Source organism: Capsaspora owczarzaki (genome assembly GCF_000151315.2).
Source record: "Capsaspora owczarzaki ATCC 30864 unplaced genomic scaffold supercont2.5, whole genome shotgun sequence".
NCBI lineage: Eukaryota > Filasterea > Ministeriida > Capsasporidae > Capsaspora > Capsaspora owczarzaki.
This window is the reverse complement of record NW_011887296.1, coordinates 1581326-1597097: the sequence shown is the minus strand read 5'-3', so window position 1 is coordinate 1597097 and position 15772 is coordinate 1581326. Positions and strand designations below refer to the sequence as shown.

At 52.7% G+C, this 15772-nt stretch overlaps 3 protein-coding genes across 3 annotated transcripts; 2 read left to right on the top strand and 1 right to left on the bottom strand.

Moving 5' to 3' along the window:
• Positions 1 to 51: 51 nt before the first annotated feature.
• Positions 52 to 3424, bottom strand: CAOG_03917 (hypothetical protein). The gene is made up of 3 exons (XM_004363588.2): positions 3153 to 3424; positions 2268 to 2515; positions 52 to 2116 (listed from the first exon to the last, which is right to left on the bottom strand). The coding sequence occupies exons 1-3, from the start codon at positions 3308 to 3310 to the stop codon at positions 279 to 281; spliced, it is 2244 nt and encodes a 747-aa protein (XP_004363645.1). The 5' UTR covers positions 3311 to 3424; the 3' UTR covers positions 52 to 278.
• Positions 3425 to 5862: 2438 nt separating this feature from the next.
• On the top strand, positions 5863 to 11073 carry CAOG_03916 (choline dehydrogenase; the record flags this gene model as incomplete). Its single annotated transcript, XM_004363587.1, has 9 exons — positions 5863 to 6202; positions 6298 to 6327; positions 6431 to 6663; positions 6804 to 6942; positions 7054 to 7801; positions 7842 to 10104; positions 10229 to 10423; positions 10529 to 10629; positions 10740 to 11073. 9 exons carry the CDS (start codon positions 5863 to 5865, stop codon positions 11071 to 11073), a joined length of 4383 nt encoding a protein of 1460 aa, XP_004363644.1.
• Positions 11074 to 11831: 758 nt separating this feature from the next.
• Positions 11832 to 15702, top strand: CAOG_03915 (villin). Its single transcript, XM_004363586.2, has 2 exons — positions 11832 to 11850; positions 13141 to 15702. Exon 2 carries the CDS (start codon positions 13172 to 13174, stop codon positions 15611 to 15613), a length of 2442 nt encoding a protein of 813 aa, XP_004363643.2. The 5' UTR covers positions 11832 to 11850; positions 13141 to 13171; the 3' UTR covers positions 15614 to 15702.
• The last annotated feature ends 70 nt before the right edge of the window (positions 15703 to 15772 follow it).

Here is a 15772-nt window from a genome sequence, read left to right as displayed (position 1 = left end):
ACTGAAGGGAGGATGATCATGATGTACGAGAATAAAAAGAAAAAGAAGAGGGTGTTGATTTGATGGAGCGATGAGAACGATTCTGAGAGCGAATGAAGTGGAAATCTGAATGTTGCCAGTTTCATTTCGCAATCACAACAACCACGCAACGCAACGCAACACAACTGACTCAAATGCATTACTCAACGAAGGAAAAAAACAAACAATAAATTCAACAACAATTGCGAACAGCAACAACAAACACAAACGAATGCCTCTCGATAGCGTTCTTGGCTGCTTCAAATCGTCGTGTCGGGAATCTCGTCAAACTCGGGCAAAAAGATGCTGACAGCTCGGGGCGCAGGTGCGGAGGTAGAGGAGGGGACTGCAGAGGAACGCATGGCACTCTTTGGTGTCTTCTTGTTGGGGCCGTCGGGAGAGACAGGCGAGTCCGGACCACGCTCGCTGGTGCTGGTGGTCGTCGCACTGGTGGAGGCGGGCTGATGCTCTGCCGAGGATTCGTTAATCTCTCGCGGAACCATTTCCATCTCCACGGTGGCTGTGTGGGGCTGGCTGCGTCGCGGGGGCACGGGGCTGAGACGAAGGGCCGACGGGATGCTTTCCTCCGAACCCAGAAGCAACGGCCGGTCAGTGTCGCTGCCACGCCCGTGGACACCGCTGCCAACAGGCTGCGGGGCCGAATTGCTGCCTGCAGCGGCAGCTCGGCCTCCTCGTGTTTGTCGCGACAGCTTGTTGCTGTTGTTGTTGTTGTTGTTGGTGGTGGTGTCATACTCTTGGTCAAACTCGGCGTTCACGGCAGCCAGCTTGCTTGCGCCATGGTGCGTGCCGGCAGAGCGACCACCCGTCATTTTGAGCGAGGCGCGCATCGCCTTGAGACGACGCGAGTACTCGCGCAGCGCCTTGTCCGTCTTTTGTCGCCGGGCGGCACGCTCGGCATCCGAGGCAATCATCTTGAACGCATACTGCCACAGCGGCTTCATGCGGACGAAAAAGTCGCCAAAGTTGACCTTGCCAGTCGCGTGGGTGAATGTGCGCAAGAATTGCGACGCCTCGCTCGTGGGCATGCCCCAGTTGCTCAGCAGATAGACGAGTTCACCATGCTCCAGGAAGCCAGACTTGTCTGCATCGAGCAAGTCAAACACAATTCTGGCCTTGCCTTCGTCCGTCTCCGCAGCGGCAGAAATTTGCTGTGAAAACAGGCGACCATTGTAGCCGTCACAGTACCAGGCATGGAACTGCTCAAAGGTGATTTCCGAAGCGTCCGAGAACAGAGCCAACAGGTCGCGTCCAGTGCCGTCCGAGCCCATGTCGGCCTCTTCCATGCCGCAAAGCGTGAAAAAGTTGGTGAGCTCTGCCATTGTGACTCGTCCATTGCCATCGCGGTCGAGAACACGGAAGATTGCGCGCGCACGTTGACGGTCTGTCATGGTCTCCATCGCGTTCTGGTTGCCGATGGCGTTGACGAGGGATGCGAGTTGGAGGGCAGGGATGGGATCCTTGTCGCCTGCTTCACCCGCGCCAGTGCCTTTCTTTCCGATTGCCTTGGCGATGCCAGGAGTGGTGGGCACAGCGATACGGAAGCCGTCCGCAGTCTGGACAGTGTGGTCAGACCCGCTGAAGAAGACGCCTTCCTTGGTGGTACCGCTGGCCGTGAGGCCAGGGGTTGGGGTGGCCAGGCTGCCGCCGCTGGCAGCGATGGTGCTCGCTTGGACGGCGCCCATGGTGAGGAGGTTGGCCGTGCGGGAACGGAAGGCCTGGAGCGTCTCGCGGTGGTTTTCGACCACCCACTTGTACATTTGCACCTCGTCCGGCTTCATGATGAGGACGTACAGCAGGTTGTAGATCAGAATGATCACCAGGGCGGCCAAGTTGCCAATCGAGCCGACCACGGCAGGGATGATGAGCAAGCCCGAAAACATGATGGCAATCGTGTAGCGGTGCTCGGACAGGACGTCAAAGACGGCAAAGACCGAGTAAAAGACACGGCACCAGACGTAAATGTGGAGCACCAGGAAGGTGTTGAGCAGCCAGGTGAGGCTTTCCGGCTCGATAATCAGGCGGATGGCAAAGTACAGGTGCAGGCCCTCAGCGACGAGGTACGCGGGGATCATGACGGCTACAGAAAAGAGGAGAGCAGGTTCATGTCAAGGGAAGGAAGGGAAGTGCAGAGAGGTGAAAAGTGAGGTGAAACAAACAACGTTGAAACGAGGAATCCAGCACGGCAAGGATCAAAGGGGGGGGGATGATAGCTGGGTGCATGTTATTACCTTTGCTGCCAAAGACGATGGGAGTTTGGTAGAGAGCAGTCGCGACATGGGTGATGGCGACAATGCCGACAACCATTGACGGCACGCGCGGCTCGTCGACAAAGAAGGCACAAATACCCGTGATGATTTCCGTAGTGCCCGAAAGCAAGTGCAAGTGGATCGAGAAGCGACGTGCAGGCAGCAGCAGGAACTTGGGATGCGGAGGAGTGCGCATGTGGAAGAAAACGACGAAAAAGTCGCACAGGATGCTGCCAACGCAAAGCACAGCATTGGTGAGTGAGAATTTTGCAAGCTTTTCGATCTTTGACAGTTTTTCAAGCAGCTCAGAGCTTTGGACTAATTTTTCAATCTTCTCAGATGAAAAGGCGAACATTTTCAACCCTTTCCCCGGTTGTCGACCGGTGTTTTCAGATTTCTCGATGTGTTCGGTGTGGTTTGAAGTGCGTTTTGGAACATTTTCACCGTGCTTTCTGAGCTGAACTCTTTTTTGCCGTTTTTGATGAAGTTGGGATGAAATGAAGAAATAAAAAAAAAACGAAAAACGAAAAAAAAAAAAAATCGAAAAATACTCAAAAAAAAAAAAAGAGGAATTCGCAGCATTTGTCTCGCCTTCGTTCAAGCGCTTCGAGGTGTCTGACATTGCTCAACGCACTTAAACGTGAGTTTAGAATGGCTTGCTATGGCGTAGCACTAAAAACTCACGCCCTCCGAAGAAGCGACTCTTGTTCAAAGAGCATTCCGCATAAAAAAAATCAAAAACAAAAAAAAAAAAAAAAAAAAAGTCATTCCAGCCAAAATAAATGCAGCTTTTTTTTTTTTTTTTTTTTTTTTTTTTTTTTGGTTGTTGAAGAGAGGGTTGAAAATGCTCTCGGCTTGTTCAACTACCTTGCAACACAGAGCGCCATATTTTGGCACATTGCCGAGTCGTATTCAGCCGTGGTGACGTGCGCGTCGGCACGAGCAGGGGTGATGCCGCCAAAGGACGCGAGGATGAATACTGGCAGCGCCAGAGCTCGCGCCACGGACAGCGCAGATTGCAGCATGGTAGATGGCCACTTTAGAGAAGAGAAGAGCAACGGAAGAAATAAAGAAAAAAAAGTTCCAACAAAAAAAAATCGCGAGTGAACAATGAAAGAGGGAAGGAAAAAGAAATAAAAAAAAAAAGGTGACTGAAGACGACAAATATGTTCCGTGTTTAGGTTTGACGATGGAGAGAATTCGAGGTCCTGGCAATCGTTCTTCTCGTTGCGATACGTTCAGCACAGTGTTGCCAAGTTCCAGCGAGAAGGAGAGGCGGCAAATCCGAAGCAGCAGAAGCAGCAGAACAAGGAAAAGCGAAAAATGAATGCGAAAAAACAAAAATCATCAACCTTTTTGTTTGCAGAGCTTTGAGAATGCGGTGTTTCTGCTTTGTCGCATGAGAGTCATACCACAATGCCAAGCGGTACTGATTAGGACGACGCGTGCTGGTGTGGATCTTCGCCGAGCCTGCCTTTTTAGCATTGCGATTGACTTTTTCGGCCAACTCGCCCTCAAAAAGGCTGAAATGGAAAAACGGAAAAAAAGCGAAACCGTCAAACCGCAAAAAATCCAATCGAAATTCCACGCGATCAAGATCTGCGAATGGAACTGCGAATGGAATCGCGAAACGGGTGGACGAAACGAGAGCCAAAACGGCAGACAATGATGAACTGAAGGAGGAGGTCGAGATTGGTTGGAGACAGATGGAGAGCGATGGGAGAGCGATGGAGACAAACGGGGAGTGTGGGGTTGAGCACGCGGCAAAAAATGCGTGGTACGATGACTCCTTGCTATTTTGCGAGGTGACACCCTTTTTCGCCGTGTCCCGTTTGCGTTGCATACCTTGAGGGGCTTGCTGTTGAAGGGGGCTTGCTGTTGTTTTGCTCGGTTGGGCTGGGCGGGTGGAGCAGGAGCAAGTGGCGAACGCGAATGTCGAATAGGCCGCGTTTGGAGTGGTTGACGATTCAGGGCTCATCAACGGTATGACACCTCTTGTCCACCCCACAGCGGCACTCTAGAGTGCCGTGCCTTCCGGCGGCAACAGGCCTTGCGATTCTGTCATGTGGCCACTCCATTGTAATGCAATATTGCTCCAATCAATGATAACAAGAAGGAAGGGCGCGTCAGAAACAAAAGCAACAACAAAAAAACAAACCCACTCAACAGGTCATCTGTCGCCTGACCACCAAACCATCAGCTCAAGTCCCCACACACACACGGTCTGCCCGGCCATCGCCATCGCAGTTGTTTCCCCGTTCACACAAACGCGACGCAAATCCAGACGCACGGCCAAGATTCCAAACACCCTCTTTTTGTATTTTTCTGATACGGTCTTGCGGTTTCGTGCTGTTTTGTCCATTTTTTCGCATTCCTGGCTTTTTCTTTATCCGTCTTTGGAGGTTTGAACGGGAATTGAAAAATTTATAATACTCAAAACGATCCAGAAAGCAAGCAAGCGAGAAGACCGCTTGTCGTCACTGAACGAGAGAGTGAACAAAGGCAAACGTGCTGTCGTGTCGAGTTTCGCATCTTCATAGTATTCTTTTTTTTTTTTTCTATTTAACTTCCATTTTGTGATATTTTTCCACGCTTCAGTCATTTGCTGGTATTTTGTTCGATTTTTTCTTTCACTGTTTTTTTTTTCTTTGGAAGCGATTTTCCTCGTTGGTTTGTTCGTTCGTTTTTCACGGCAAAGTTTAGCAAAACAACAACAACACGAGCAGCGAGAACAAGCTGGGAGAGCGCTGCGCGAGTGCTCGTCCATTGTGCAGCGAAACAGACCACATACTGTTGAACCAGCGCAAAACCAAAAAAAAAAAAAAAAAAAAAAAAAAAAAATCATGGCTTTTGCACTGTTCTCTTGCGAATTTCGGGGTATCACTTCCATAACAGTTTCACTTCCGGACTGTGTGGAGAGTGAGAAGGAAGAGAGTGAGAAGGAAGTCACGGAAGCAATGTGTTTGAATCCGCTCGTTTCTTGGAGGCAGTCCTTTCCGCTTTGCCGGGTGGCTCTTTTTGTCAAAGATTCGCAACGGATAAATCTGGGAAAATAAATTCCTCGCCTGCTTTTTTTTTTTTTTTCTCCTTCTTTGCTCTGGATTTGACTCGAAAGTGAATCTTCCTTTTGGTTTGATCCGTTTGTTGGGCTTCTCATTGTGCCGTTAAAGTGAACAGGCTGTTGACGAGCCAAACGAACGAAATCAGCGCTCATCTTTTGTTTTTTCTTTTTGCTCTCGCTGAGTATCTGAGTGTGCGGGTTGGTCGCTTTGGCCTTGTGGGATTCACCTTCTACTTGCCAGATGCAAAGACTTTGTTGCTGAGCCTTTGAGTACGTGCATTTCAAAGTATACTGACCCCTTGTTTTCTGCTGTTTTTTTTTTGTTTTTTGGTTTTTTTCTTTGTTTTGTTTTTTGCCCATCACAGTCGAAAAGGCTTCCAACAGGCAACCCTCCAACCAACAAGCAGCTTCTCGACACAACTCAAGTCAAAGCCAAGCGCTTGGAAGCTTTTTTTCCCCCAGTTTGGCACGCGCGTGAAAAACAAGAAACTCCGAAACCCCTAAATCAAGCCAGCTATGGCTGCTTCTCAACAGCTCCGCCACGCCGGAGCCGGCTCGAGCATGCAAGGCTGGCGCGTGCCACGTTCGGCAATGACGGCTGTCGTCCTCGCAACGCTCGCCGTCCTGGCAGCGATGCTTTCGGTGCACACGCCCGTCGCGCACGCATCGTCCAACCCGTTGCCGTTTCCAAACAACAAGACCCGCTACGACTACATTGTCGTCGGCAGTGGTGCCGGTGGCGGCCCTCTCGCCTGCAACCTCGCTCGCAAGGGCTGGAAGGTGCTTTTGATCGAGTCCGGCTCCAACTACACCTCGGACAACGCGAGCGTTCCAATCCACAATGCCCTGAGTGTCGGTGAGTGTGTGGCACAAGCGTGGGCTGGGACACTTGTTTGTTTCTCACCGTTGTTTTGCTTTCGATTTTTTTCTGCTTTTGCTTCTGAAATGCAGAGGACCCCGGACAAGCTTTTGATTACCGAGGTAAGCATTCAGCCGCCAATGTTTTGTTGTTGCAAATGCTTCGTTTTTTTTTTTCTGTTTCTCACTCCAGCCAACCGCTAACCCGTTCGTCCCAAACTTCTAGTGAAACATTATGACGGAGGTCCGGATGTCCAGTACCCGCGCGCTGGCGTTCTCGGTGGTTGCACACAACACCACGCGCTGATCGCTCATCCGCCACACAAGGTCGACTTTGAGGAGATTGCCCAGCTCACTGGCGACTCGTCTTGGGACCCCATTCAAATGCGCCAACACTGGAAATCCATCGAAAATTGCTCGTACTCGCCCTATCCAGGCAACCCCAACGACCACGGCTATGTAAGTTCAAAAAACCAACAAAAGACTTGGATATGTTTCTCGAGGTGTCTTTTGAAAAACAAAACCGTCTGCTGTTTGCTCATCGTTTCCCGCCTCGTGTCTTGCTTTTTGTGTGCTCAACTTGTCAACCGCTGCTGCAGCGTGGATGGATGCCGACGGCCCAAGTCAATCTGGCCAAACCTCCGCTGGAACTCGACTCTCTGATCACCATTCCGGTTCTCTCCTTCCAGAATGTCTCCAAAGGCAAGCTGAATGATTATTTTGACCCCTTCAACTATGGTAAGTTCTTTGGGAACTGCTGCTTTGGAAACTTGTTGTTTTCTGAAAGAATGTCCACTCAAAACATCGCTTTCCCACTCTGCGCCATCCTCTTGCTTCCTCAACCCCTAGATGACACGGACAAGGAAGGCCACTTTATCATGCCAACCATGACCTACAAGGGAAAGCGCTATGGCGTGCGCGAATTCATCATGGACACGGTGCGCCGTTTCCCAGACAATCTGCACGTCATGACCAACACCCATGTCACGCGCGTCATTATCACGCCAGACACCAAAGTGGCTGTTGGCGTCCAGTACACGCGCAGCTTGAACAACGAGCAGCTGTACGGCGCGTCGCCGATGGCGACTCCCCCGACTCCCGGCAACTCTGTCAATGGCTCTGCCTTTGTGCAACGCGAGGTCATCATTTCTGCGGGAGCGTTCAACACACCGCAGATCTTGATGCTGTCGGGCGTCGGCCCTCGTGAGGTTTTGCAGGAAAAGAACATTACCGTGTTGGTCGACCTGCCCGGCGTGGGCGCCAACCTGCAAGACCGTTACGAAATTGCCGTCGTGTCCAGCACGCTGGTCGACTTTAACTACCCGTGCCGCGACCTGTACAGCTGGTGCCGCGAGTCGCTCGACAAGAATGAGCAACAGTCCATCCTCTCGCTCAACGGCCCCGTCCTTGGCGTGACGCGCAAGTCGAACGCGTCGCTTCCCGCTCCAGACATGTTCCTCTTTGGCAGTGCGGGCAACTTTACGGGCTACCGCCCAGGCTGGTCTCGCGACGAAAACCTGCGCTTGCTGCACGATCGCTGGACGTACCTGCTCCTGAAGGCGCACACGCAAAACCGCGCCGGATTTGTCAAAATCCAGTCCAAGGATCCCTTCATGCCGCCAAACATTAACTTTTAGGTACTTCCAGGAGGGTGCAGACGAGGACCTGAACGCACTCGTTCAAGGCTTCAAGCTGATGCGTGAGATGGCCGACGTCGTCCGCAACGAATCGCTCAAGGCCGGCCTCCCCAGCTCGCTGTTTGCAGAGGAGCTGTATCCCGGACCCAGCGTGCAAACGGACGCAGAGGTCGAACAGCACATCCGCGACACGACTTGGGGCCACCATGCGTGCTGCACTGCCAAGATTGGCAAGCAGGAAGACCCCATGGCCGTGCTCGACTCAAACTTTCGCGTGTACGGCGTCCGAAATCTGCGCGTCGTCGATGCTTCCGTCTTCCCGAAAATCCCCGGCATGTTCATTACAGTTCCAATCCTGGTCACCAGCCAAAAGGCGTCCGCGGCAATCGACGCGCAGGCACTCGACGCCTGCCGCGACTCCCCGTACTGCATGAGCTCGGACGATGACTCTGGCCTGTCGCGCCAGAACATTGGTGCCATCGTCGGAGGCATTCTTGCCTTTATCGGACTGGCGCTTTCGTTGCTGTACGCCCTGTCCGACAAGTTCCGCAACAAGAAGAAGGACGCCGAGGTGTCGGCTCGCGCCCAAGCTCAGTTTGAGGCCGATCGTGCGCGTCAGCGTGCTGCCACCAAGGACCGCATTACGCTTCTCGGCAAAGAAAAGGAGGGTGCTATCGACAGCGACACGCTTGCCATCAATGTCACTCCCGCTGAGGCGCGCGCTCGCGTCATGTTTGCCGAGCTCGACCGTGACAACGACGGCTACATTGAACGTCACACTCTGCGTGCGGCGCTCTCGGCAGCCTCCGGCATCCCGCTGGACGAAGTCGTCTCTGACGACGTGAACAAGCTTCTCGAAGACGAGCCGCTGGCTGTGGACGGCAAGGTGTCGCTGCAAGAGTTTTTGCGCATCCGCGACCGTCACGTCTCGATCACTGTGCCAGATTCGCGCGCGAACGGCAGCTCCATGCTCTTCACTCCGACGGACGTGTACTTTGAGAACATTACGCTCGACTATGTCGATCCCAAGACCCAGGAGTCCAACCGCGTGCTTCACAATCTCACCGGCTACATTGCGCCTGGTACGATGACTGCTTTGCTCGGCTCCTCTGGCGCGGGCAAGTCCACCATGCTCGACGTCCTGTCCATGCGCAAAAACACTGGCAATGTCGAAGGCCGCGTTCTCATCAACGGTCACGAGCGCAACTCGTCCTTTTACAAAATGTCCAGCTACGTGCCCCAGGAAGATCTCTTCCTGCCCACGGTCACTGTGCGCGAGGTTGTCATGTACTATGCCACCTTGCGCATGCCTGCGTACGCAACCCCCGCGGCGCGCTGGCGCCGTTGCGAGATGCTCTTGCTCGAGTCGGGTCTCCTCGAGTACGTCGACAGCAAGGTGGGCGGCCCGCTTCCGGGCGGCATCACTGTGCGCGGCTTGTCGGGTGGCCAGAAGCGTCGTCTCTCGATGGTGTGCGGTCTGATTGCCAACCCCGCGATTCTCTTCTTGGACGAGGTCACGTCTGGCCTCGACGCGCTTTCGGCCTTGATGGTCATGGAAATGATTCGCCGACTCGCCACGCAAGGGCTGACCATCATTGCCACCATCCACCAGCCCCGCACCTCGATTTGGCGCATGTTCGACAAGGTCATGCTCCTTGCCAACGGCCGCCTCATGTACATGGGCGATGCCTCGCGCGCCACCGAATGGTTCAACTCGCTCGGCTACCCCACCGACCCGCAAGCCAACCCCGCCGACTTTTTGCTCGATCTCACCAGCATTTCGTTCCACAAGGACCCTGCGCTGTTTGGCAACAAGACCATGCGCAAGCTCGAGCACGTCGAGGACGCCGCCGACGCCTTTGCCAAGTCCGAACACATGGCGCTGCTTCGCCGACAGCAAAAGTTTGTCAGCTACAGCCGAGGTGTGGATCAGACGCTCGAGCTCATGACGCGCTTTGGCAAGGACAAGGACGCCAAGATGCAGTCGTCGCTCTGGCGCCGCGTCATCGAGAGCTCCCGCAAGATGGCTGGCAATGCCGAGCACCAGTCCATGGCACCCTGGGGCACGCAATTCGGCGTCCTGCTCAAGCGCGCCATCACCAACTATGTTCGCAACCCAGGCAATGTCATTGCGCGCTTTGTTCTTGTCGCGTTCACCGGCTTTATGACTGGCGCCGCCTTCTTTGGCCTGTCCGAGCACTGGGACGCTCTCAACAGCCGTCTCGGCGCGTTGTATTTCCTCTGTGTGATTTACGTTTTGCTGGTGAGTTTTGTGTATGTGTTGTGGTTGATTTTGGTGTGCAAGTGCTGTGTTGCTCACCGTTTTCGCTTGTTCTTTTCTATTTGGCTCCTTTGCCACACACACACACACACACACACACACACAGCCATTCACCTCCCTCTCGCTATTTATCTACGATCGTCAGTTCTACTCGCGCGAGAGTGCTGCCCGCCTGTACACCCCATCCGCGTACTACTTGGCCAACTCGCTTGTCGAGTTGACCTTTAATGCCGCGAACGTGGCTATTTCGGCCTCGGTTGCATACTGGATGATTGATTTGGGTTTGTCGGACAACATTTTGGTAAGGCGCGCGCTGCGTAAACATTGTGTGTCAACTGTGTGTTTGATGATGCGATTTGAGACTAACGTTTTGAGCCGACTGTCTGTTCGGAAATCCAAATTGTAGGGAGCCGAGCGAAACGCCAACGGCTTCTGGGTCTTTTTGCGCATCATGACTCTTCTGCACATTGTCGGAAACCAGATGGTTCAGCTCTGTGGCCTCATGATGTCAGTAGCATTGCTTTGATTTCCAATGTTGGGTGCTCTCCATCGTGTCGCTCGCTGTGCCTAACCATTGTGTCTCTTTGTGTGTGCTCCTCTGTTGTGTGCTCGTGCAGGCCAAACCAAGACATGGCGTTCGCGCTCGGAGCTGGCTTTGTCATTCTGTGCCAGATTTTCAGTGGCTTCCTCGTCATTCCGAGCAATTTCAACGAGGTCACCGAGTGGCTGCAGTACACGTCCTTCCTCAAGTACGCGTATGCCGGCGTGGTGCTCAACGAGTTTGAAGGCTACGACGCCAACTCGGATCCAAGCTTCTCCATCATTGAAGAGGCGCACTTCAGCAACCCCACCACCGTTGCCGACAACCAATACGTGCTCCTGGGCTTTTTCTTTGTCTTCCACATCATGGCCTTCCTCTGCCTCAAGTACCTGCACAAGGAGCGTCGTTAAACGATGGTTGCAATAATGGTGAACCAAAAAAAAAAAACCAAGAAAACGAGAAAAACAAATTTGTCAGAGATTTTGCGTGTTTGAGTGCTTTGTGTGTGCATGTGTGTGTTTGTTTGTGTTTTTCGGAGTGTAATCGGTTTGAATTTTAACAAATGACTCTTAGAATTCTTGCTGTTATCGCTGGATTGAAGGGGGTTGCATACGACAGTACACAGACTTTATTCGTTTGTTCATATTTCTATCGTTGGACGCTTTTTTGTTGATTTTTTATGTATACTGATTTTCACCAATTTTCACCAATTTTGCACACCAAGAGTTTGGTTTTTCAAGATTCCACGGTCAAAATTGGTGTCCTTCTCCGTTCGCGTCAGAGCACTGCGCCCCCCCTCCAGCTCCATGTGGCTGTGTGTGTTCTCGCACTCTGTCACTCGTCCTGTGTGCTGAGCCTCTCTGCCCCCCATTCCCGCTCTGATCCACCGATTGAGTGTCAACTGTAAATTGAAATGGTTTTTGTTTTTTTCGTTTTATTCCCTTTTTTTCCTTTTCTTCTGCATCTTCGTTGATTTTGCACTTTGATGTCTTCTTTCCTCTTCTCTGCCATTGTCGTTGTCGTGGATCGCTCTTTTCTTCTTTTGATGCTTTCCAACTCACAATCCTTCCTTCCTTCCTTCCTTCCTTCGTTTTCTTTTTTTTCTTTTTTTCATTTCAAAATGAGTTGGTTTCCATTACACAACCCTAAAATGGTGTTTCGTTCAGTTCTTTTTCTGTTTTTCGTTTGTAAGTTTTTTTTTTCCACCCATCATCGTTCGCTCTTCCCCGCACTCGCTCTCATCCATCATCATCTTCATTCTATCATTCTATCTGACGATCGATTCTCGGGAGCGGTTGCTCGCTTGCTGTTTTCGTTGAACAGCAAAAAAAATGCCAAAAATTTTCCCTTTTTTTTTCTTTTTTTTTTTTCGTTTCAGCGCGTTCGTTTGCCTTGTTCTCAATCGAGAGCGCGAGCGTTTCTTGCACAGTTCGAGTCTCCATCGTGTACGGTTGTCTCGATGTGGGGATGTGGGCGGCTGAGCCCCAACTGCGACTTTACGCGATCCAATACACAAAAAACAAAAAAAAAAAAAAAAAGCCAAATCATGACTTTTAATTCTTTTTTTTTTCTTCTTCTTTTGACTTTGTGACGATTTCTCTCCAAAAGCTTTGACTCTAAAACTCGATCAAAACCCCAATCGATTCAACACTTGCACTCAATGACATCGTTTCCACGATGACACTTTGAGAGCCATGCTTTTTTTTTTCCAAGCCAACTCAACAAAATTCTTCGCTGTGCTTCGTCATTGCGATTTTTGCTTTTTTTTTCTTTTTTTCAATTGTTCGTTCGTTCGTTCTTTTTTTTCGGCCGTGTTCGATTGCGCCTCGGTGCCACTGAGCTGCGCTTTGGTTGTCGCAACGGCTGTCAATCGCGCTGTTTGGTCGGTGTCTTGGTGCTGATGTGGCTTGACGCTACACAGTGGGTTTGCATTTTATTCGAACAAGCACAAAACACAAAAAAACGATTTTTTTTTTTATGAATTTTTTTTTTTTTTTTTTTACTTTACTCGATTCAGCGCTGCACTGCGACGCGCTGGCAAGATGTGCGCTTGGCGAGTGGGTTGCGTTTGCATGTCTGGTTTCCACGAGCGACCTGCAACACCAACAATTGGTGATGATGAGAAAGGCAAAACAAAAAAAAAAATAATAATAAAAACAGGGGAAAAAAGATCGCCTTCCTGATTTGGACGTAACGATGATGCAGCAAACAAAAAAATCAACCATAACAAAAAAGAAAAGGAAAAAAACACAACGAAAAGAAAAATTTCGTGATCACTTTCAAACGTGTGCACAATGCAGTGCAAGTGCATTGAGAATTGGAGAGCAACATGAAACGACGCAAATTGGAAAGCATGTCCTCACTCTCTCTCTCTCTAGTTGTTCCCCTTCCCCCATTCGCACCTTTCTTAGCTTTGTTGTTGTTGTTTGACATGTTTGAATCATCAACCAATTTCTAACTTGGTACATTTTCGACAGAAAAAAAAAAACCAAACTCGCAACCCTAACCATGTCCGTCGATCCCGCATTCGCTAACGCTGGCAAGAAGGCCGGCCTTGAAATCTGGCGCATTGAGAAGCTGAAGCCCATCCTTGTGGACGCGTCCAAGCACGGCTCGTTCCACTCTGGCGACTCGTACATTTGCCTGCAGACCAAGGCAAAGTCGGCCGGTTTTGAGTGGAACATCCACTTCTGGCTCGGCAAGGAGACGTCGTCGGACGAGGCTGGTGTTGCTGCGTACAAGACGGTCGAGCTTGACGACTCGCTCGGCGGCGCGCCCGTCCAGTTCCGCGAGGTTGAGGGCCACGAGTCCAACCAGTTCCTCGCCCTCTTCCCCAAGGGCATCAAGTACCTGCCTGGCGGTGTCGAGTCTGGCTTCAAGCACGTCGAGAAGGACAAGTTTGAGAAGCGCCTCCTCCACCTCAAGGGCAAGCGCCAGGTCCGTGTGGCCCAGGTCGCCCTCTCGTCCGACTCGCTCAACCAGGGCGACGTCTTCATCCTCGACAATGGCCGCCAGATCATCCAGTGGAACGGCCGCGACTCGTCCAAGGCCGAGCGCTCGAAGGGCCTCGAGGTCAGCAAGCGCATCCGCGACGAGGAGCGCGGTGGAAACGCCGAGATTGCCGTCATTGAGGATGGCTCTGACGACGACACTGCCTTCTTCAACGAGATTGGCGGCAAGAAGCGCATCAAGACTGCCGAGGAGGGCGGCGATGACGCCTCGTTTGAGCGCTCCAAGCAGGCCGACGTCAAGCTCTACCGCGTTTCGGACGCCTCTGGCTCGGTCAAGATCACCGAGGTTGCCTCGCCCCCGCTCAACAAGGACATGCTCGACACCAACGACTGCTTCATCCTCGATCAGGGCGGCGCTGCCATCTTTGCCTGGATTGGCAAGAAGGCCACCAAGCAGGAGCGCTCGTCGGCCATGAAGCTCGCCACCGACTTTATCGCCCAGAAAAAGTACCCCTCGCACACCCAGGTCACCAAGGTCAACGAGTCTGGCGAGACGCCCCTCTTCAAGGCCAACTTTGCCGTCTGGCCCGAGGCTGCTGCCGGCACCACCCCCCAGGGCAGCAACCGCTCGAACATTGCTCGCGTCGATCCCAACAAGAAGGTCGACGTCAAGGGCATGCACAGCCAGGCTGCTCGCGAGCGCGAGGCCGCTGTCGACGACGGCTCTGGCAAGCTCCAGATCTGGCGCATTGAGAACTTTGAGAAGGTGGCCATCCCCCAGGCCGAGTATGGCCAGTTCTACTCTGGTGACTCGTACATTCTCCTGTACACTTACCTCAAGAACAGCAAGGAGTGCTACATTATCTACTACTGGCAGGGCCTCAAGTCCACCACCGACGAGAAGGGCGCCTCGGCCATCCTCGCCACCAAGCTCGACGACGAGCTCGGCGGTGCCCCCGTCCAGGTCCGTGTTGTCCAGAACAAGGAGCCCGAGCACTTCCTCCGCCTCTTCAAGGGCAAGATGATGGTCCACGAAGGCGGCAAGGGCTCTGGCTTCAAGAACGCTGCCCAGGCTGACTCGTACGACACTGACGGCACCCGCCTCTTCCAGGTTCGCGGCACCAACGAGTTCAACACCCGCGCCGTCCAGGTTGCCGAGCGCGCCGCCTCCCTCAACTCGAACGACACGTTCGTCCTCGAGACCCCCAAGAAGGTGTACATTTGGTTTGGCAAGGGCGCCACTGGCGACGAGCGCGAGATTGCCAAGATTGTTGCCAAGCAGGTTGCTGGCGGCAAAGAGGCCGACAACGTTTCGGAGGGCAGCGAGCCCGCTGACTTCTGGGCTGCCCTCGGCGGCAAGGGCGAGTACGCCTCGTCCCCTCGTCTTGCCGACTCTGCCGGCCGCGCCCCGCGTCTCTTCCAGTGCTCGAACAGCAAGGGCTACTTTTACGTTGAGGAGATTTTCGACTTTGACCAGTCCGATCTCGTCGAGGACGACGTCATGCTCCTCGACACGTACGACGAGCTTGTTCTCTGGCTCGGCTCTGGCGCCAACGACAAGGAGAAGGCTGAGGCCGTTCGCACTGCCACCGAGTACATTACCACCGACCCCGCTGGCCGCGACAAGGACACCCCCATCAACGTTGTCAAGCAAGGCTACGAGCCGCCGTCGTTCACCGCCTACTTTGGCGCTTGGGATGCCGACAAATGGTCCAACGGTCTGACGTACGAGCAGCTCAAGGCCCAGATTGGCTCGTCCGGCCCCACCTCTGGCGCTGCCCTCCTCAGCTCGGTCGACAAGTCTGGCCCCGTCACCAAGTTCTACACCTTTGCCCAGCTCACCACCCACCCGATTCCCGAGGATGTTGACAAGGCTGAGCGCGAGCGCTGGCTGAGCGACGCCGACTTCAAGACTGTCTTCAAGATGTCTCGCGAGGAGTTCTCCAAGCTCCCCGCCTGGAAGAAGACTGACACCAAGAAGAAGATCAACCTGTTCTAAATGAATGCGACTTGCAGCGTGTGGTGGCAGTGAGCGATCTGTGTGTGTCTTGTCTTTGTTTCACCTTTATATACAAACATCATGACGTTTTTGTTTGTGCAAAAAAAAAAAAAAAAAAAAATTGTGTTTTGGAATCGGGCGAGTCAAAGGTCGTTCTGC